Below are 22,314 nucleotides of genomic sequence, written 5' to 3' on the forward strand. Positions count from 1 at the left end.
AAAACACAAACATGTTTAGGCCAGGAACTTAGAATATTCATTCCACATTATTCACCAAAAAAATAATTAAAATTCCTTTTTCCTCCCGAAGCATGACTAAATTTTTCAGGTCTCATTCTCCCCAGCCCAGCCCAGCCCAGCCCAGCCCAGCCCACCCCATTACCATACCGTACAAATACAGACATGGATATCAAACAGTAAGAGAACAATAAAAATATGATACCTGAATGAGATCTGTAGTTCTGATAAAGCTCATATATCCTTTTTGGCTTTCTAACCAAACATTGCTTCTTATCATTAGAACTCTGGCTGGCATAGTGAAAAAGTGATCTCAAATCACTGAAACGAAAAGCCACTCCTTTCATGATGCTCTGTGCGGTGTCACCAGTCAGGAACATTGCATTAGGATCCTCAATGCAGTTCATTAGCAACACTAATTCTGCCTGAGTGAAATCCTGAATTTCATCCCCATAAAGTTCATGGATGCACCATGGTAATTCATTGAGTTTAGAAAGTCGCTGAGACAACTTATACAATAAGTCTTCCTCATCAAAGTAATTGCTCTGTGATTTTATTTGCTGGTACAGGCAAAAGAGTCGGTAGATCTCGCTGCGGTCTTCCTTGAAATCTGGGGAACGTTTTCGTCCTAGATTTTTGTATTCTTCTTCAGTCAATATACCTTGGTAGCTATTCAATGCTTCAAAAGATCCTTTCAAAAATGACTTTATTTCTTTCCAAACCAATGCTGGGTTATAGGGACATTTGCCTTTGACCATTTTGGGCCAAATTTCATTAGCGAATATATTATAAGTCACAAAGATTCGAGGGTCACACTCTTTTGTATAACCTTCTGTAGCCTTTTCATCTTCATCATAATCTAATTCTCCATCCACATCTTCATCTTCCTCTTGCCAATTTATGATGACCAGATCTTCTGTAGTAGACCATCCATCAACAGTATGCTTAAGGCTTCCATCTTCATTTCTGAGGAAAAAAGGCTCAGGCAGAGAGGCATCCAGTAAGAGCAGCAACTGTTTGGTGGTGAGGAAGAGTGGAAAATTTTCATCTTTAACATCCTGAAGTCTGTAGATATTCGATTCAGGTGGCTTAAAGTGACAGGTTGCCTTGGAAGACTTACTAAGCTCAATGAAGTTTCTCTGAACTTCTTTGCACAGAACATGATTTTTAGTAACGAAGATTTGATGCAGGTGTTCTAGTCTGTCAGATTCTTCTACAATAGATTTCTCATCCTCATCACATTCACACAGTGAATTCATTTCTGAGTCCACTGAACTTAAAGTATCCTGTTCAACTTCATTTTCTTTTTTATCATTATTCATACTTAAAGATGTTTCCAATTCTGTCAAATTAATGGAGTCACTGCTGACTTGGCTTTCATCATGACTTGTATCTGTTATGTTCTCATTTCCCAACTGCATATTATATTTTAGTCTGTGCCATATCTGTCTAACTAACAATGGACCTCCTGCCAACTCTGCTTTCTCCCAGTAGGAATGGAATTTTTTCCAAAGTCTATATAAACAACAAGTAGTTTTTCCTGTTCCACTCCGTCCAATCAAGATTATTGGCTCCAATGGTTTGGGGTTCAAGTCAATAACTGCATATTCTAATTCACCAACTCTAAAGGGATAGTCAACAGTAGAAGTTATATCATGTATGATGTTAAATGCCATATTAGTACTGAAACTATGAAACTTCATTATACTATATTCAGTTTCAATGGCACTTGCTGGAGGAAAATATTCAAGATGTACACGATCTTTCAATTTTTCTGCTTTGGTGTCTTCAACATAAATACGAGGAATACGCTTTTGTGTTTTCAGGTTAGAAGATACTGGACCTGTATTTATGCCTTTGAGCTTTTTTTTCAGGATGCAAGCAAGCCCACGATTGTACGCAATACAAACAGTTTCGATGGCATGGTTGAGTTTGCCATGATCCAGAACGATATCCCATATGCGAATTATTTCTGTGTAAACTCTCCCATTTTTTTCTGCTGAGTTATTATAAAGCTCATTCTCTATTATCTTATCTTGTTTCTCACTGCAACGAGGAGAAAAGTCTATTGCCAACTCCCAGAGCATCCTTGCCCCTTTGCTCAACTTTGCTTCATAGAGTTGAATGTCACCTTTCAAATGTTTCAGCTGCTTTTGCAGACCTTGAGTCCATTCTCCATTTCCTAACTGCTGAATTACAAGTATTACTTTATTCTTCATATGACGAGGCATGCTTTTGTCACTCAGCTTCTTTAGCATTTCAGATGTGCACTCAATTTCCCATGTCATGTTATCAAAATCCTGAACATATGTCTCTAAGTCCTGAAACTGACCATCATCTTGAATAGTTTCTTCCCCTTTCCCTTTGTACTCAGTAAGTTGATTGTGGGTTTTCTCCCTCAAGTTGTCTTTGTTTAGGCCAGCATCCTTTTTATTGTAAGCTAACTTCTGATCGCCATGTGATTTTTGATGTTTGATCTTCTTGCCTTCAGTCTTCGCTACTGAAGATAACGGCTTTGGTATCTCAGATGTCTCTGGATTCATTTTTCTTGAGAACTCACCTAACCCAAACTTCTGGATTAACAATGTGATTTCTTGCACAATATGTTCTTTCAGAGTTAGTGGCTTATTACTATCCCTAAATGTAGAATTTTTTACTCCAGCATCTTCTTCTACTTTTTGTTTATGAAAAACAGTATCAGCATTTGGCTCCTTGGTTAATGGCATTTTTCCAGGTGTCACTTTGGATAACTGCATGGTTGAAGAATGGGCAGAATTTTTTGTTTGTAACTTGTTTAAAGCTGCAGTGGACTTTTGTCCCATTGCATCATGTCGGTATCTTTTCTTGTTGTCACCTAAAGCATCATTCCAAGCAATAAGCATTGGGTCATTCTTCTTTTTTTTGTAACGGATATCTCTGCCTAAATTATTTTTTAAATTAAAGTTAATGTCAAACTTTGCTAGCAAGCTTAGAATTTTCTTAATCTGCTTTGTTACATTTTTCTGAAAGACGATGTGCAATATTGTGTCTCCATTCTTGTCTTGGCTATTTGGATTAAGATATGAAAATGTGGATGGATTTGACCTGTACAACTGTAGAAGGCAACTCAGGATAATGAGACCAGTATCGTCTAGAGGGGAAAAAAAGCAAGAAGCTTTTTTATTTTTACAGTACATTCATCTGAGAATTATTTTTCCTACTGAGCAATGTTCAATAGTTCATGACTATTTATTTTTAAAGTAATTCACCCTTTACAACCTGTTGCTCCTTCAAGTTACCTACAAGATTCTACTAGAACTTTCCAGTCTAATCAAAGTTCTTATCCCAGGATAAGACCTCCTGGATTTTTCCTCTTCCTTTTACTCTGTGTAAATGTGTGTTTTTTATACATTTTAACTATGTATTTATTTATTGTTTTAATCTGTTGTAAGCCATCCAGAGTCCCCCATTGGGGGGAGATGGACAGGCATAAGTTTGATAAATAAAATAAATAAATAAGGATTAAGGAATGAAAACAAACAAAACTCAAGCTTCATAATATTGAGCTAAATAGCACTTTAGGAATATGCAATAGATCTTTTCTTATATTCTTTTTGTCTTACAGCTTCTTCTGGTATACAGACTTCTCTGAAATCTCTCCTCAACCCAAAATCAGAAATAATTTTCAGGCAGCAGGTAGTGTGAGGAAAAAAATTAAAATAGGTGCTTCTCACAAATGTTCCTTGACGTGGGATATTAACCAATTGAGTTAATGCTTTTTACTTCCTTAGAATGCAAGCAATCATATGATAGGGGTTGGTTTTATTTCCTGTTCTAGATGCTTCTTTCCACTTTACCATGGCCATAAAAAAAATTTCTTTTATGATGCCTGAGAGATTGATTAAATTCTCAGAGGGTGGGGAAGGGCTGAATCCTCTCACTATCTTTTACACAACATAGGAAATGGCACTATTGAAATTATTTCAACTTTGCATTTTGACCTTTCAATTCCCAAAATAGCAGCACAGGTGTGAGAGGGTTAGGGAATGGACACTAAGTAGATAGATGGTGACAGCAGTCACTACCAAGCTACTACATCAAAAGACAAGGCAGGACCAGAATGTGAAGACCCAAGGGGCATCTGGATCTGTAGATTTAGTTCCTGCAGCCTTCTATCCTGCAGATTTTAGCACTGCTACAAAGGATGGACATTTTAACTGAAAGGATGAGATACAAACTGGCATTTTTTTCAAAATCTAATGCTCATAGAAGTGGGTTTTGTTTTGTTTTTTATATTAAACAGGGATATTCCTGAAAGAGGTAATATGGATGGCACATTTCCTTGCTTCAGGAAAATGTAAAACAACAAGATCGGTCAGTTTAGATTTAAGTGTGATGCTGGAGCTTCTTATTCTCTCGTATCTGGGAAATGGAGAAGCAAAGGAATCAGAAGAATAGAAAGAAGGTATCTTCCCTTCTCTCTCTTGCAATATTTGGCTTCTTTTATCCAGAAGCACCAACTGACAACATTATGATAACTGTTCTTTTCTTTTTCTAAAAGAATGCAGGAAAATTAGAAGCAGAAACCCAGAAAGAAACCTATAATGGAAAAAGAAAGCTATATTTTCTGCCATCTGGTGTCCTATAGGAAATACGCTTCCAATTTCCATAAGGTTAACAAAGACAACACTGCAATAGAAGAGAATAATACTGCAAGTTGAAAATGCTCAAACAGAAGTGCTGCCTTTTTGTTTCAAACACCCCAGAGGTAATGAGAACTTTCTTTCTCCCCCCTACCTTTTTTTTTTTTTTGGTACCTTTGTGTCAGTTTTAACTCCTGGCAACTGCTTGGATTAGCCCCTGCAGTTTTCTTGGCAAGTTTTTTCAGAAGTGGTTTGCCATTGCCTCCTTCCAAGGGCTGAGAGAGAGTGACTGGCCCAAAGTCACCCAGCTGGCTTTGTACCTAATGCAGGACTAGAACTCACAGTCTCCTGGTTTCTTGCCTGGGGCCTTGCACCAAACTGGCTCAAGTTTCTTTTAGGAGTTACTATTTTGAAAGCTTCTGCCAAGTAGACTCTCATCATTCCACTATCTAGGGGGAAAACTCATAGCAGGATAGCAAACACTTTCTATTTATGAAAAGAAGCAAAGGAGGAAAGGGAATTATTAGGGAATTCTCTGTGTTACAATGCACTGGGATAGGAAAGTTATTTCATTAAACTATGAGGAATATAAGCCAAAACTATTTATTGTGAACTAGATTCTCCACAATCCTTAGACATTTCTTTAGCCCTGCTGCCTGTCATCCTTTTGTTAAAGAAAAGAGAGAGAGGGAGAGCTAGCCTGGGAGCTTCTATAGGCAAGCCAATTGTTTCATCACTAGACCACAGAATCCTGACATTCCCTTTCTAACAGGTCATATGACATATTCCTAACTTTATACTGATGGGGACATGAGGGGGATGGTGAGAGGATGATGTTACATATGCTTGATATTGTGAGAGGAAAATATTAGTAGCCTTCTATACGTTTTAATGTTAGTTTTGATTGCATTTAATAAAGCCAAGTTAGCTAAAATGTGACCTGTAGGGCAATAACAGGAAATAAGTAAACTTGCAAGACTAAGCAAACTTGCTGATGGGAAAAGACGTGACAAGAGAAGTATGGTAAAGTCTGGTAAGGTATGGTAAAATTAGCACCAAGGGAGTTATAATTCTGTTGCTAAACCTAGGAGTCATGTCTGTGGTTTGTGGTTTTTGAGGATAAAAAGGATTGCAACAAGGGGGTCGGGACCCACTTGGTCAAGTTGCCTACCTGACAGCTTGGTCTAGTTGGTCGGCATTGCAATGTGAATCTAAGAGAGTACCTTGTATGCTATTGGTTGAATTTTACTTGCTTGTTGAACTAACATTTAATAAAGCTTTTAGAACTTTGAAGTAACTTGTTTTATGGTGTGTCTGCCTCCTGTGTTTAACATGGTTTTTTCCCTGACAATATTTAAGTAATTTTTCCATCTGCTTTGACCAAGCCAAAAGCTCACCTTTTTTATCAAGATAAATTGACAGTGCAGCATGTAATGGAGTGTCACCTTCCCAAATGGATATACAACTAGGATCTGCATCAGGTCTCAGAAACGAATATGCCAACTCAAAGTCATTGTTTTTTAAGAATTCCAGAAGTAGTTTCTCCTGGGTAATTTCAGTCCCTTCAAGTGAGGCTGCATAAGAAGTACCATAAACATGTATGATATAATATATGATATGATATTTTACATCACATTCTGGTATATTATATTTATAATATATAACATAATGCCAGAGAAATCTGAAACTAAATCCAACCATTGTTTCAGATGGTTAGGAAAAAAGTCATCTGCAGAAGACATGAAACTTTCAACAGCGAGGTGTTACAAATGCATTTAGGCTAATGCATTTAAGTCTGAAATGAATATCTGAAAGAGGTACAGCAGTCTTACTTTAAATAATAGAGTTGTAAAAACTGCCCAATTGTCCCTGAAACTTCCATTAGAAGCTAATTACATTTCAAGCTGAAGAAAAAGATAAAAGGCTACCAGACCTAGGCTGCAAAACTGAAAATCACTACGTGGCAGCAAGGATTCCAGTTTTGCATAATTCTTTGTCAACACCTAGTTATTGTCTGGTTTTTTGTAGTTCAGATCTGGTAACCTGATAAAATGATACTTATAAGGATGATACTGCTACCTTGCTGCTGATTCTGAGCACAGGTATGATGGCAAGGAAATTATATTTAAGTTTTGAATAAAAAGAGCAGGTAGGGAAGAAAGATTACTCTCTTTCTTGAGGGGAAAGGGAAGGGCTGAGGAGAGGGCCCTTGAGGGAGGAGAAAAAACTGAAAAAGCTGATATTCCTTTTTGGGATTAGTCTTGTTCATTAGAACCAAGTGTGTAAGAAATATGCTCCTATTAGTTTAACTTCATTTTCAAAATCTTTAAACTGCCAGTATCAAGCTACTCCATTCTTAATAATGCTTATTGCTCACTGTAATACAATCCAACTAAACTTGATTGTATGACCTTAAATAAAATATTTTTATCTGAAGCTATTTTACTTTGGCAATTCTGGATCATGTGGAGTTCTAAAGACAAATACCAAGAATTTTTCTTAATCATAGTTCAGCATGCATAAATGAAGATATGTAAGTCTTTTAAAAAGTATACTTTTGATTTTTCTTCAGTGAAAAACAGATAAGGGTCTAAATCTTTTAAAGTACTTTAGTATATTAAAGGTTCACCTCCTCTCACTGTCAAGCATCTTATGAGCTGTACTCGTTGTTTATAATTCTTATCTATGCATTTCAAGACAGTGCCAATGTCCAAGTCTGAGAGAGGACAGTTCTTAAGAAATATGTCTTCTGCTGTCACTTCCCCTGTGGCCTTTCCAGTCAACAGTAACAAAACTTCATGCCACATTTGCTTCTCCAACAACAATTTTATGAAGCTGTTGGCACAGGTAGGAGAAATCTCACAAGCAAGGTCTTCAGGAATCTCTGAAAGAAATAAAAGTAAAAAAGTTGTCAGGCACAGCTAATTGGATCTCACTTGAATAATACATAAATTCCCTATTTAGTCCACACATGGTGATCTTGTGTTGCTGCAGCTTTAATGTGATTTACTCAAGGATTCCCATGCATTGCAGGATAGCATTTCTCAATGAAAGCAGAACCATCATAGCTGGTTCAAATAACACAGTGAAGATCTAATAAAGATTCTCTGCAAATTGTACTTTGCAAGTCAGCCTTAATAGCAGTTCATCTTTTCTTGTCAGCTTTAACTTTAGCTTGGTATTACATTTTCATCAGGTAGCTGGATGGTATGTTTCAAAAACAGATATCAGCCCACCAGACCTGTCCTTAGGATCTTCACCCTCCTATTCCCTCTATTTGAGTTTAGATGTAGTTGATCCCTGCAAGTGAAAAGTTCAGCTGGGACTGGAAATAAGTCGCTACCACCTGTTAACCCTCCTCTGGAATCTGAATGGGGCAGAATAGGGAATCCTCATTCCTTAGGACTAGGCTTTTAAATAAATGTTTCCAGTTTTCCCTTTTAACCAAGGTTTTCGGGCCCAACCAGTTTTGGAATGTATAGTGCTAATATAGGCCCAACACTAGAGGAGGAGGAGGAGGAGGAACAGCAGCAGCAGCAGCAGCAGCAGCAGCAGCAGCAGCAATAATAATAATAATAATAATAATTTTTATTAATTTATTATTAAAATGTTTAAACTGTCCAACAGCTGAAGCTCTCTGGACTGATTAGAATAAAACACACTAAAAATACAATTTGAATACAATATATACAATGCAATCAAATAAAAAAAACACGTTATGCAAATGTAAAGCAGTCATTCAAATACTAAAACAACATGAATTAAAATATGATTAAAAGCCAGTTAGAAAACTGAGAATATAGAAATGTCTTCCCCCAATGCTGAATGATACCAATGTGCACAGAGGTACCAGTTGAGCCTCTGTGGAAGGAATTCCATAAATGGGGTGCATAGAGAATGCTCTCCCCCTTCTAGAGGCTCACTCCATACAATAAATACAGCAAAATAGCTGCTGTAATGAACAAAGTATCATGAAATTTAGATCTACATATTAAAGCCAGCAAAGAATCACCTGTAAACAGATAGGCCAAACAAGCAGAGACAGAGCAACAGAGAATGGAAACAACTGTAAAACTACCTGTGAGCCCTACAAAGTAGACCAGATCAGGAAATGAACTCTATGGGAAGACTAGAACTATACTTTATTGAGATAGGCTATAGTAACAGAAAATTGCAAGTCTGCTTGTGTTATCCCTTCTCTCCCTTTTATATCCCAGAAAGTCAGAAGACATCCTCTCCTACCCTCTCAGCTTAACACATGCTTCAGTAGCTGTTGTTGACCTAACAAGTTCTGGATCCCTTCTCTAAGGTCATCTCCACAGCTCCCTATACGACTTAACTGAACAAAGCAGAAATGAATAATATAACCCTAAAAGTTTGCCTGTAGTTTCCCTACTAACGTTACTCTACTAGTTCCAGTTTTCTCTGGCTCGAGGGCAGAGAATCCAAATTTTAGGCCTAGTAGTGTAGTGTAGTGTAGTGTAGTACACTACAGTACAGTACAAGTATACTTCATTGATTAGTCAATTGACTATATCAGATTATGGGCATCAGCCACAATAAGATACAATAAAATGAAATAAAGTAAGGCATAATAAAATAAAATAGACTACAGTGAGATAAAATATAGTAAGGTAAAATAAAGTAAGGATAAAAAGTAGAATAAAATAGTATACGATAAAACAGAGTGCAGAGATATATAGTAAAATAAATATTAAAATTTGAAAACAGTATGTGTTTAGGTGAATTCATCACCTTTGCATGCAACCCCAATGTGTTCTGTAAAACGTGTTCTCTGTTGGACAGCCCTGACTATAAACTTAATAGTTCTAGTGACTACATACTTGTTTGTGCCCTGAAGGAAATAAGATAATCTTTTGTTAGAGTCCTAATATATGGTTCTGTCAAGTAGTGTCTGTAAGTACTGAGCCTTTATTGAGGCATATAATTGACAGTTGAACAGGATATGTGCAATGACTTCTATTTCTGACGTTTCACAAATATATGTTCTCTCAGAATATGGGACTTGGTGGAATCATCCATATTTGACCATAGAATCTAACTGCTTGAATCTTGCTCTGATAAGATTTAGCTCTTACTGCTGCTGCAGGTGTATTCCTGTTGGTCCCTAAAATAGTTCTTAAAAAGCATGCTTGATTTTGTTCAAATAAGGAGGCCTTTGACAGGCCCCACAAATCTGCACCATATGTTAGCACTGGTACAATTTTCACCTTGTGGACCTTTAAAATGGGGAGCAGAACACTTGGGTAGTTATAACTAAGTAATTTAGTTAGCATTTTGGAGCTTGCTGTTGCCTTTATAAAACTTCATTTGAAGAGGTTGGCCCAAGGTCTAGTAAGGAAACCTTGTTTTTCTGAGGACTACTCCATCCAATCACTGAAAGTCAATAGGTTGCTATCTGGCAACCCACTCATTCCACGTAATACTCGCTTAGCTTGTTTGTTCTGGAACAAATGAAACCCAGAGTATAAAACCCTATTAAGCCACAAAACTGAGTTTTTTTTTTCTAAGAAGGTTACAAAAAAACAAACGTGGACATTATGTGAGAACTACTCAGGAACTGGTTTGAACAAGTGATCCCACCAGGTAGACCAGACCAAGAATAACTCCATAGGAATGCTAAGGCTACTGTTATTGAGATTGGCTATAACAACAGGATCTTGCAAGTCTGTGCTGTGCCTCCTCCCTTTCTTATGTCCGTGTGAATTCGGCAGGTGTCTGTCTGAGCCACTTATGTATACTTTCTACTTGTTCTGGACCTACGTTTTTCACTTTGTTAACAGATCAGGCCTAATTCTGTTTGATGAAACATGCCTTACTGAATAAGCCACTGTTAAGTTCATACATAGACAGAGAGAATAGCAGGCCCAGCGTCGGAAGTTGGGTAGACTGTCAAGTGGAATTTAAATGTAGGTCTCCTGTGCCCAGCATTCTAGCCATTGTTTATTTTCAGGAAGTTCCAGCCTTTCTTTAATATTAATATATCACTTCTTCAGCTAGATTTTTGTAAAGATGGAAAATCATAACATATGAAAAGGGAAACAGAACACTTGAGGTAAAATATTTAATGTATACAATACATACATACATTCTTACCAAACCTAAATATTACTGCTTTAACCTAAATGAATAATTTATCATCTAATGTATAAAACTAGCCTACTCAATATATGGATTAGGACTGTGTAGATTTCGAAGGGGTGCTCCATTCCTTAAAGCACTTCTGCAAAGCATGCCCTACTTCTCTTCAGCCACTGCCTACCAATCACCTAGATTCTTCACCATGGCAGAGCCACATGCCTGTAGGCAAATTGCTTCTCCAAGAGAGACTGTCTACAAACCACAAACCCTTAAATATTTGTGACATATATGGAACAATGTCACTCCTCTTATTCAGAAGTACTGAGTAGGCTTGTCACTAGATAGCACACATTAGCCTGCATCCTTAAAATTATAAATTTGTTTTATACAAGGAAATAAATTAGATGCATGTGTGTGAAAGTGAATATATTCAGTAGTGAAGAGAAAGAGAAGCTACAGACTGATGTATTGTCCGCTCCACAATATCTCTATTTGTGCTGCAGTAGTTGGAGAGAAGAGGTGAACAGTTAACTACAGGACACAGCCAGGACAAAATTATAACAGTCACAGGGTATTTCCTTCCAGAATTGCAAATCAAAAGTCACCAGAAAATGGCAAGGAACCTTCACAAACATAGACATTTCTCTTAAAATAGTTTCTAACTATTCGACTGATTAATATGCTAATGCTGGTCCTCCTCTATCCTCTCTTGATGAGAACAACAATACAATTATTATAAGTATTTAATTAAGTGTGGGAATAAAGTTTCCAATTAGATGGAAACAAGATTGTGTGTGTGTGTGTGTGTGTGAATTTTCCCATTTAGCATCCAGAGATATTCTCACGGTAGAAGTAAAGATGAGGCTTCTACCCAACAGAGATGAATTTCAGACTGAACACAACAAATAAATCCTTAGTACAACAATCTCTCTGGCAAGCACTGAAAGGCTCACAAGGCAGAAAAGCTACAACACTTGGCAACAGCTGCCCGCTTTAGATAATCCAATGATAGGATACATTTCTTAGAGTTCTTTTATTCAATTAGTTACAGTTCAGAAGAAAAAATTTTTTCACAGCATGTTAGGACTCCAACTGAGTAACCTTTTGTTACCCAGAAAACTCTAATGGCTTTTCAATGAATGTTCCACTGACACCTGAAAATGGAGAAAAGTGGAATCACGTTTCTAAGATAGCAGGACTGCAAAAATTATAGTGTTATGCTCTGAAAATAAATACAGGTAGATAAAACAGCGAGGACAGATTTGTTTGATCAGTAAGTAAAGAGTACAAATAAAATATATGAACCAAAAATAACAGTATGATTTGCAGTGATGCCGAGGCCTACAGGATGGGAAGCAAATAGTCCCAAACCTCCTATCCTGAAAGCCTCCTGATCTTCACATACTTGTCCCACCTTCTATTTCAGGTTATGCTTGGTAATTCCTGCTGATATCATCTATCTAGGGGGTATCTCACCTGACATTCATCACCCAATCCTAGTGCGTGAAAGAGATAGGACTCTCACACCTTTTGCTGCTTTTCTGATGTTTAGAAATTCAAAATCCAAAAACTGAAATAATTTTGATAGTGGCATCTCCTGGCTAAGTAGCACAGAGCATGGTGACTAGAAAATTAGTCTAGTCCCCATCTCCCTGAAGTATTAAATCAACCTGGCAGAAAATTAACCAAAACCAAACATTTTTCAAAAGAATAAACTATAACTACCTACCTCACGTTTGTACTAACAATTAAAATGCAAATACTGAATGTGGAAGGAGATAATTACGGAGTTACCCATATAATAATAATATGGTAACTTGCAAATTAATTAAGAAAAAAACCCAAAAGAAATTGCAATATTCCTGATCACTAATGAGCAGCTCACTGCCTCAAATTTCTGTAACAGACTGGAGATTGTTCAAAGTATTACAGATCTCAAGAAGATTCTAAATAAAATCCTAACCTTATATATTGATAACCTGCAAGAGAAGAAGCAAAGACTTCTTGTAACTGACTTGGAGACTGAAGTAATATAGGAGCAAAAGAACTTGACCTATGTAGTGAGATAGCTTGGCATGAAAATAAACAAGTCAGTTGCCTAAATAAGGGAACAAAATGGTATCTTAGAGGCAGAGATATGTGAGGACAAATGCCATAGATTTAGAAAAGACGCTCAGGGCAATTTTCATTACTGAACAGTAAAACACACACTGATAAATAGATCCATTTATTACAAATTGGATCAAGCCAATACATATAATGTTCACCTCACTATATCTTCAGCTATTCTACAAAATACAGGTCCAATGATTGGGGTTGTGAAAAGGTTGATGCCAAGAGGGCCAAAGATCTGCCCTAGAAAAGCAAAAAAGCATGGAACCAACTGAAATCAAAGAGAGGTGCCCTCCAAAAGCAGAATGGGAATAAAATGACCAGCTGCATTCTTGATGATCCTGAGACAAGTGAAGAGGAAGCCTTAGTCTCCACTGTCCCAAACCTTAAAAAGGCATATTCAAGGGAGTTCTGGCCTGAATATCCTCTTCTGTGCCTAAAGAGAAGCCAGTGAAGACTGAACACTGTGAACTGGAAGCCCATTAATGATAGGATGGGCAGCAACAGTACTGAAGAAGACCACTGCGGAGGAGAACTCAAGGCTGCTGGACCTGGAATTTAGGAGACAACAGAGTCTTTAACCTTCTTTATCTTTTTGCCCTAGTTGGAATCAGGTATAGCAGGCCTTTTAGAAAGCCTTGAACTTATGGATGATGTCCTTGGGGCCTACTGTCAGCCCCACTAGGTAGATCAGACCAGGAAATCAACTTCATAGGAAGGTTAAAACTACTTCTGGCTATAATAACAGAATGTTGCAAGTCTGATTGTGTTGTACATCTTCCTCCTTCTTATAGTTCATTGACTTAGGGAGGTGTCTTAGCTACTTCAGAATGTTATCTTGCTGTTCTGGACTTTATAAATGTTTCAGCCCATTTTGCCGTGGTAGCAGTTCCTGCATATCTCTGTCAATGTTATCTTCTTACTCTCCACATCTATAATGGCACAGCAGGAACTGAGGATTCTCTTTGGGAGACAGAAAATTCTACTGATTTCTCAAAGAAATGAAGTCACCAGGAGGGTTAGAGGAAGATGAGGAGGCTACAGTAGTTTTGGACCCTGCTGCCCTTATTGCTTCCTCCCAAAGAGTTGTTCACAAACAAAATGAACAATTGTGATGAGCCTGCTTAGCAAATGGTTGGTAGTACTTACAAGAGTTCACAGAGAACTTCCCAAAGGCAAAATGACACAATTTCTGCCTATCCAAGGGGATAAATGTAACACTAGCCCTTTCAAAAATGGACCTTAAAACCTAAAACTAGATCACTCTGGCAATATGATCCACCCTTAGGTATAATCACATTGATGAGCCCTTATACCATTTCAGATAAGTGGGGTTGTATTTTACAATCTTTTTCTAGGTAAGAGATCTCCAGTTATAATAGTTTTATATAGGCAAGATAAAGCTATTAAGCTTACCTAAATAATGTGCATGTACTGTTTGAATGCTGAACAAAAGTGCTTAACAAATATGAAATGTTACAAAAATGTATACATCAAGCATTTATCTACATGGGTTAATTAGAGTCCATTGGAGTTGGGTGGCTAATAAATTTATTAATAATAATAATAATAATAATAATAATAATAATGTCAACCTCTGTATTAGTCTTTGCAATCATATCCTTGAAAAGAAAAAAAATCAAAATTATTCTTGCATTGCAGAGGGCACCCCCAGAATACTATTGACATCTATGCAATTGGGAAGGAGAACACATACTGTACCTGTTATTGTAGATAGTAGCTTCAAAAGCCTTTGGATTTTGTCATGTTTCAACGTTCTGATACTATATTTCTCATGTTTTAAGCAGCAAAACTCCACAAACTGTTCAAAAGCTTCCTGAAGTGAAGTAATAACATCTGCAGATGCTTTACTTTCAATCTCTCCTGCATTAAAAAGCACAGGAAAAGGATACTATTGACAAGGGGGCCAAGCTCAGGATTTGTCAGCCATCCAAGATAGTCCAGGTCAGGAGACAGATTCTATTGATATAGGCTATAGTAATAGAATCTTGAAAACCTGACTGTGTTTTCCCTTCCCTCTCTCTTATACCCGAGAGTTAAGGTGGAACCAGTCTAAGTTTCTTTTTTATGCTTTACTTATATCCCAGGCTTAAAGCCTGATTTTGTTTTTATAACTGTGGCTGCGTAGTTTCTTCAAGATCATCTCTGTGCCTCTCTACAATGCTGCACTTGAAGTGCTTAAAAATGAGCAATGCTAGCACCCTAAGTTTCAAGCCTAGCTGCCCAATAGCCTTCACTCACAGAGATAAACTCATACCTTTCCTGATGCTGACAGGAATACTCCTATAGCAGCTATACTGCTACAGAGAAAAGAGAAAAACAATGCCTGAAAGACAGCCAATACAATCCTAAATGACAGGAGAATTGCAACAATTGATTTTCAAAGAACACTGTTTATTAAATTGAGTAGGGCAATCTGGGAAGTACCTGGTAATTCCTCCTGGTATAATTTGTGGTTAGCTAAGTACTTGTTGATTAGCTCTATAGCTATGAACCTCTTGTTTTTTTTCAAGATATCCATAGCAGATCTTGATTGCGCATCAGAAATTCTTGGATCCACCCCAGCATTGAGAAGCATCACGATATCTTCCTTTTGATCTAAATATAAAGACAAGTAGTAGGATTTGATCTTTGTGATGTAATTTTTTAAAGCTTAATTTCAACTCTGATTTGAGAAAAACATATGGCACTGGTAGCAAGCATCCAACAATATGTTATCTCTGTAATCTACCTGCACCACCCAAACAATACAACCTTCTTCTCTACTCTGACCTGCTGTAAGTGTTAACTATAACTTGTAGAAAGCCCCATCAAAGGAGCATGTAAAATGCAGGTAAAATTTACTTTTGGCATTTGTTGAATAAGTAACAGGAAATGCTGTAGAAATACACTTTTCGGCAAACTGTTCATTTTTAGAAGTCTCAGAAGACTCATGGAAAATTACAAAGTAAAACTGTGACTAGGTTTACATCACTCCTAACATGCTAAACTAAAATCAAACCAATTCATTATGGCTTCATACATTATATGAACCCAGTTATTTACTCATACATTGAGTTGTGGTGTGATTTGTTTAACGATGCATTAATGAATAAACCCAAATTGACTGAGTTCACATAACATAGATAGATATAAGCTCTGGTTTACAAAGCCAAATAATCTCATTATGGTTTAGCATAATGTGCAAACAAGGTTGCTGTCCTTCCCTCCGTATACAAATGATGCAAAGCAGCACTGCTCATCTGTTCAAAGGAATGACATTTACTCATTTATTTCTATAATTATATCAATCTCAAAAAAGGCTCTAAGCAAATATGTCAGACACAAGAAAGCTTAAGTTTAAACCTAAACATAAGAAAAAAATGCTACATTAACCTTAAAAAAAGAAATGGGACAATAATAATTGAAGTAAACATTACAGAATTAAGAAACCAGGTAACTAAAATCAATGTTTAAAGCATGACAATGATGCATTTATTCACCATATTGTTGTAACTCCATGTTTGTCTAACTGCAGTCCTGTAATGCTACAAAAATTTTTCTTACAAAGATCCTGTTCACTCAGAAATGAGAAGGGATACACACCATTAGAGATAATTAGATTGGACTAATTTTCACACTTCAAAAAAAAATTAACATATTTATTTAACATATTCCTATACTACTAAAAGAAAATACAGAATCATATACAAGGTATACCAAGAGTCAGAACCTATGAACAAAGTTAGGCCCATAGACAATTTATTACATAAATTATATTAAATGTTCAAATTGGTTGCCATTTGCTTCTAAACACTTCCTTACTGACGCATGACCCTTGAACATTTCTTAGTAACATTTTCTCTGGGGAAAAAAAAAAGGCTGACTTTTGATACATCCTGTATATAAAATTTCCAAGCAGTCCAATCCAGGCCAAATTAATTTCAGCAATTTAGCTTATCATGAGTCCTCAATCAATGCCTTCTGGTTATCCATCTATTTTCTCCTTTCTGCTTAGGGACAGATAAAATGGTTCTTTATAAGATCCTGTAACTTGAAAGAACAGCAAGACATGGACAAGAAGTATTTTGCTTCTTAGAGACAAGGCTTCCTTACAGAAGAGAGTTAATGTATTTGTATTTCATAGTTACTTCTATTAATAATTTTATTCTCAAATACTGTTTCTTATCTAGAGCCTTTGGGGATAGAGAGGCTAAAAATGGAAACTGTTATTTCACAGAAAGCAACACAGTGCTACAGTGCAGGAATATTCTATGCTGTGCACTCAAACTTACTTTTCAATGAATATCCACTAGTCTGAGATGCTACTAGATGAAGAACTGTGGACCCATCTTCATTTTGCTGGTTGATAAGGCTCTTCAGTTCAGGCTTACAATTCAGTAACCACTTGAAAAGGTAGTTTTCATCTAAATATTTAAATGCAGAAGCATACACCTTTAAATTAAGGGAAAGGTACAACAAAACTTACAGAATGTCTGCACATGATGAATAAGTATGTTTGTAATACTTTTTTTCTATTTGGATTAACCTATTTTGTGTCAAATGAAGAAGCCTGCAGGATAGAAATGGCCATCCTTTTAGATTCAATCAGCAAAAGTCAAGTCCAAGCTATTAGACAGCATCACTCCTGGGCATTGTCCAAAATCTATGGAGCTTCCATTCATGTTCCTAAATACTTGACTAGTTTGAACACGTTCTTGCATAGTGATCTACCAACTACTTTTATATTGTGGACACTTCTGGACTTGTTTTAGGATTGCCATCCACTCATGTTTCTTGTCTAAACATCTTGTAGATGATGCTTGAATATGCAATATAGGATCCTCAACACATCACTCTAATGAAACTGTAATAGTTTTAGTTACATAATTCACATTCATAAGATCTGTATTATCACTTAAGATGTGTGTTTCATTTTCCTACTCGGAAGAGGAACTTACTTGCTCTGATACAAAGCATGATGATAGCATGAAGAGGATAGGCTCCAATGCTTTCTACTTTTGCTCCAATAGAGAGCAACCACTCCACTAGTTTAGATAATCTTTCCATCTTCTCATAGTGGCCCCAAAAAACATACTTCTGGTTGCAGAGAAGCAGAAAAGACATAGAGACTTAATATTCACCAGTATAAAATATCACTCATATACAACAGGGAAAAGAATAAGATAAATGCTTCATTAAATCTAGCAGAAAATCCCTGTTTTTGCTCCCATCCCCAAGTGCTGATTGCTGCATTGAGATGCTAGTGTAAGAGCTGCTAAAATAATGGTGTTGTTTGCATGCCACTGCTTCTGGATTGCAGTTTTCATTTTGTAAAGCAGCCACTGTCTTTCTACAAGATCTACTAACATTCATTTTTTACCCTACTTTTTATGGCCCAGATAGTTTCTACTGAAAGAGTTACACTAACCTCGAAGAGATCTCTCAGTGATAAATCAGTAACTCGCAGATTTCTTGGTAATCTGTCTTTCTCAGTAGCCAGCAATAGACAAGACTAGGAAAGAACAAATCTGTGAATTTGTGGCATTTAAACATTAGCATCCAATTATATTAAAAAGACAGGATTTTTTTTTCTGATCTCTGCAATGCCAGTGGTCACAGAACCCACCAGAGTTCTTCAAAACTACAATATACATTAGAATATGATATGCATTAACATCTTGGGTGGTATCAGTACACTGCTGTACTGACTAGTTGCTGGGTCGTAGGCAATAAAATATTGGTTTGCAAGGTAATTTCTTGATTAAAGATCCTAACTTGCACTGAATAGCATGAGCATGTTTAGAATAAAAGTGGCTTTGACTGAACTCGTGGCATATTGGACAACAGATGCCAAAACCAATTGGAACTGTCCTTACCATTAGCAGAAAATTCTACATGAGGCATGGATATGACCAAGGGCGGTAACTCTTTCTACTCTTTGCTATCTTTCTAAAAAGTGTTATGAAAAAGCCTCAATTGACCAAAGTCATGATAGATGGTAAGGTCATTACTGATGTTGAGATCAATCATATCAACTGGAGATTTTTACTTGGAATGTAACAGATGTACAAACTGAAACACACTGAATTAATAAATAAAATAAAAACAGGTATGCTGACTATTTGTGATGTAAGAAAGGGGAAGGATGTGATCTGAATGAACATAGCCTGATCTAGTGGAACAGAATTGATGAATAAATGCAAAGAAGTGAAGGTCTAGGTTTAATTATGAATGAAAGAGCTCAGATCAACAGGAAGTATGATTTGATGTGATCTAGAGTGCTATGGTGATTATTTATTTATTTATATTTCAAATTTGGTCACCACCCATCTCACTAGGAAGTGACTCTGGGCTGTGAAATTATGAAAGTAAAAATTCAAAGGATGGTGACAATGACATCATAGGCCCAGACATGAGGTTTGGGAAAAAGCGTGCAACATTCTGAATCAATGTGGCTCATATACAAGAGATAACAGAGCTAAATTTGAGAAATGCTTTCTGATCAGCAGAATACAGACTAAATTTTTGCTATCCAGGGGGGCCAGTAAGAAATGTATAAATGAGAAAAGTAGCTTACATATATGTGCTAATTTGGAGGCAGCATATAACATATACATACATACATATACATATATATATATATATGTATGTATGTATGTATGTATGTATGTATGTATATAGTCTTTTATATAGAATTATTATTTAGCTAATTTAATATATTTATATTTTTACTGTTTTTACTGTTTTGGATTTTAATTGTGAGTTGCCCAGAGTCACTCTCTGGGGGAAATGGGCACCATATAAATGTATTAAATAAATAAATATGATAAAGGCTTGATTTATGAACATTTTGCACAATTATGGAGTTGGGAGATCATGGGTGAATAGAACAATTGTGCATAACAGAGGTAACACATGCATGAGAATAAATGGAATGTTTAGCACTCGACACTAAGGCGTAAGACAAGAGTTGTCCACTTAACTATTTATTTATTTAAGGGACACAAATACATAAAATGTATTTATGGATAATTCACAAGGAATCCTTGTGGTGACATTAGAGGTATACTGGGGGTATGAATACATATGTACTTTGTAATGAGACAATGCTGTGTGGTTGGCTGGAAACCTGAAGATGGTTAGATTGCATTACAAAATGAAAAGCATGAATCTAAAAATTAATGTACCAAAGACCAAAGTAGTTGTACTTGGCAGAGAAAACTGAATGAACAGTTACAAGTTATATAAAAATGGACAAAACTAGCACAAGTAGTATATCTTGGTCGAGTGTTTACTGTAAATCAGAAAATGGATGGAGACACTTTTAGACATGAACTTAGGAGAGGAAGAATATCAATGTTTAAACAGAAATACACCTACCTGCCATAAACCTTTTCTGGCCAATTTTTCAACTACCTGTTGCCAAATCAGTGGACTGAGAATACTATTCATAATTTTTTTACAAATAGATAAAATATTCTGGTTAACAATCCTTTCATCTATGGAAAAATGAAATAAAAGAAGCTTAAGCATGTATCAGAAGCATCATCTAAACCAGTTGCACTTTTCCAATTTCACATTTTACTTAGAGAGACAGGAAATAGTAAAAATTAATATTAGAAAACTCAGTTGCATAGTATAAACAAACTAAGTTATTGAAGGAGCCAGACATTTTCTCTAAGAATCCTCTCACTATTGGTGAATCCAGAGACAAAGTCTGCTTAGTTGCTGTCTATGTTTCAGGCTAGGGTCCGTACAAGCAGCAGAATAAAAGAGGAATGTGATGGCAGGAAGGGCTATAACATACAATGGCAATTCTCATACAGCAGCATCTACAAACAGGGAAACTAGCAATGATAGCAAGACAGGATCCATTGCAATTTGTGCCTGTTGTTGATGTTCTAATTGCAAGAAATTATTGAAGTAGGAGAGCACTGAAAACATGATTATCTATGTACTTTCTTAAATGGTACATTCCATTCTATCATTTCATTAAACAATTCACTTGTAAAACAGACAGAACTACCTCGGACAAAGAGAAACAGCCTCGGGCTTATAGAATCTCCAGTACTTTACCTGCATAGAATGTATTTTCCCAGTACAGCATGGGAAATATATGCATTTGCAGCATCCATAGGTATGCACCTGAATGTGTGAAGTGGAACCATATTAAGAAGCCACATACCTGAAAACGCTTTACAATGCAGAGGTACATCCCTGAAATCGCTATTGCACAGCATCTCTTTTAGGATCAGGCAAAATACCAGGACTGTGAGCTTCAAAGGAGCTGTCTGATTTGATGACACTTTATTGAAACGCCCTTTTGAAGAAAACTGCTAAATTAAAATGGTGCATCCTTCAAAGCGCTAGATCAGTGATGAATCCTCTGATCCAGATGCTAAAAAGGCATTTCTGCACATAGATCCCTTGCCAGAAGATTGAAAAGGTCAGCTAAACTGAGTTTCTCCACTTCAACCTGAGGCCTAGGACTTGATTTCTAATCAAGTTGAGGCACTGCCTCAGTCACTCACAAAGACCTACCAAATATATGAGAAGTGTAATTTCAACTGTTCTGTGGACAGAATGTTCCAGTACTTCCTATGTTTACTTTTTTCCTACTAGAACATGCCAATCCAGCTGTTTCAGGGGTTGCTTGTTAGCATGGAAGAACATTTTCTAGAACAGGAAGTTGCATGTGACGTTTGATGCATTCTGGACAAATAAAACCAGCAGATTCCATTCCTGGATATGTGAGTTTTGCATACAAGTATAAAGTATGTTTTTAAAAAAAGGTACTGCAGCCATGTTATTCTCTATGAATAGGCAGCGGCCACAAAACCATATTATAAAGATTAGATTGTATTAAGGATTAAAGGCAGTATCTGTTATATCTCTCTTCCCCCAAATCTCCTATTTTCTAATTCTCAAGAAAATATGTTTCATATTACTTACTGTTAACAGTTGATAAAGCACCGACTATAAAATCAGAAATTTGACCAACATCTGATGAAGTCTGGAGAAAGGTCAAACCGTGATAAAATTTTTCGGCTGCTTGTAGGGTTTTTGACAATTTAAGCAGAGAGTGACCAGCTCTGTAGTACCCCTAGAAAGAAAGGAAAAAAGAATTCAAGAGTCAGCATTCCACTTTAGTCCTATACAAGCAGAGCCAAACAATTTAGGAACAGCAATTTCCCACAAAAAGAATAATCTAGTCAAGTATATTAAGCTTGTATATGAGTTTACAAATTGTTATTTAGCTTACAGCATTACTACATCAACAAATTACACCAATAACTAAAATAACCAGTTCTTGGCCAATCAATAGCTTGTAAAATTGAAATACTATATTTAAAAATAGTTAAGTCAAAGATCACTTTCTAGAACTAATAGAGTTCAAAGAAATCCTAAAATAAGTTTCAAAGTAATTTTTCAGACTCATATGAGAGCTTAGATGGCA

General features: G+C 36.4%; 1 protein-coding gene across 1 annotated transcript in view; it reads right to left on the reverse strand.

The window, feature by feature from the left end:
- Positions 1-22,314, reverse strand: part of TRANK1 (tetratricopeptide repeat and ankyrin repeat containing 1) — a 52,977-nt gene that overhangs the window by 19,856 nt on the left and 10,807 nt on the right. Inside the window, exons 4-13 of the mRNA XM_007425751.4 lie at positions 21,810-21,960; positions 20,238-20,356; positions 18,286-18,369; positions 17,816-17,954; positions 17,150-17,281; positions 15,303-15,473; positions 14,577-14,738; positions 7,270-7,524; positions 6,038-6,214; positions 224-3,148 (exon numbers count right to left, since the gene is read on the reverse strand). Of these exons, the coding sequence (XP_007425813.2) occupies positions 224-3,148; positions 6,038-6,214; positions 7,270-7,524; positions 14,577-14,738; positions 15,303-15,473; positions 17,150-17,281; positions 17,816-17,954; positions 18,286-18,369; positions 20,238-20,356; positions 21,810-21,960 (4,315 nt within the window). The remainder of the gene's footprint in view (positions 1-223; positions 3,149-6,037; positions 6,215-7,269; positions 7,525-14,576; positions 14,739-15,302; positions 15,474-17,149; positions 17,282-17,815; positions 17,955-18,285; positions 18,370-20,237; positions 20,357-21,809; positions 21,961-22,314) is intronic.

This window comes from Python bivittatus, unplaced genomic scaffold, assembly GCF_059951505.1.
Source record: "Python bivittatus isolate LINGU-HERP-01145 unplaced genomic scaffold, Pbiv_v1 ctg000610_np1212, whole genome shotgun sequence".
NCBI lineage: Eukaryota > Metazoa > Chordata > Lepidosauria > Squamata > Pythonidae > Python > Python bivittatus.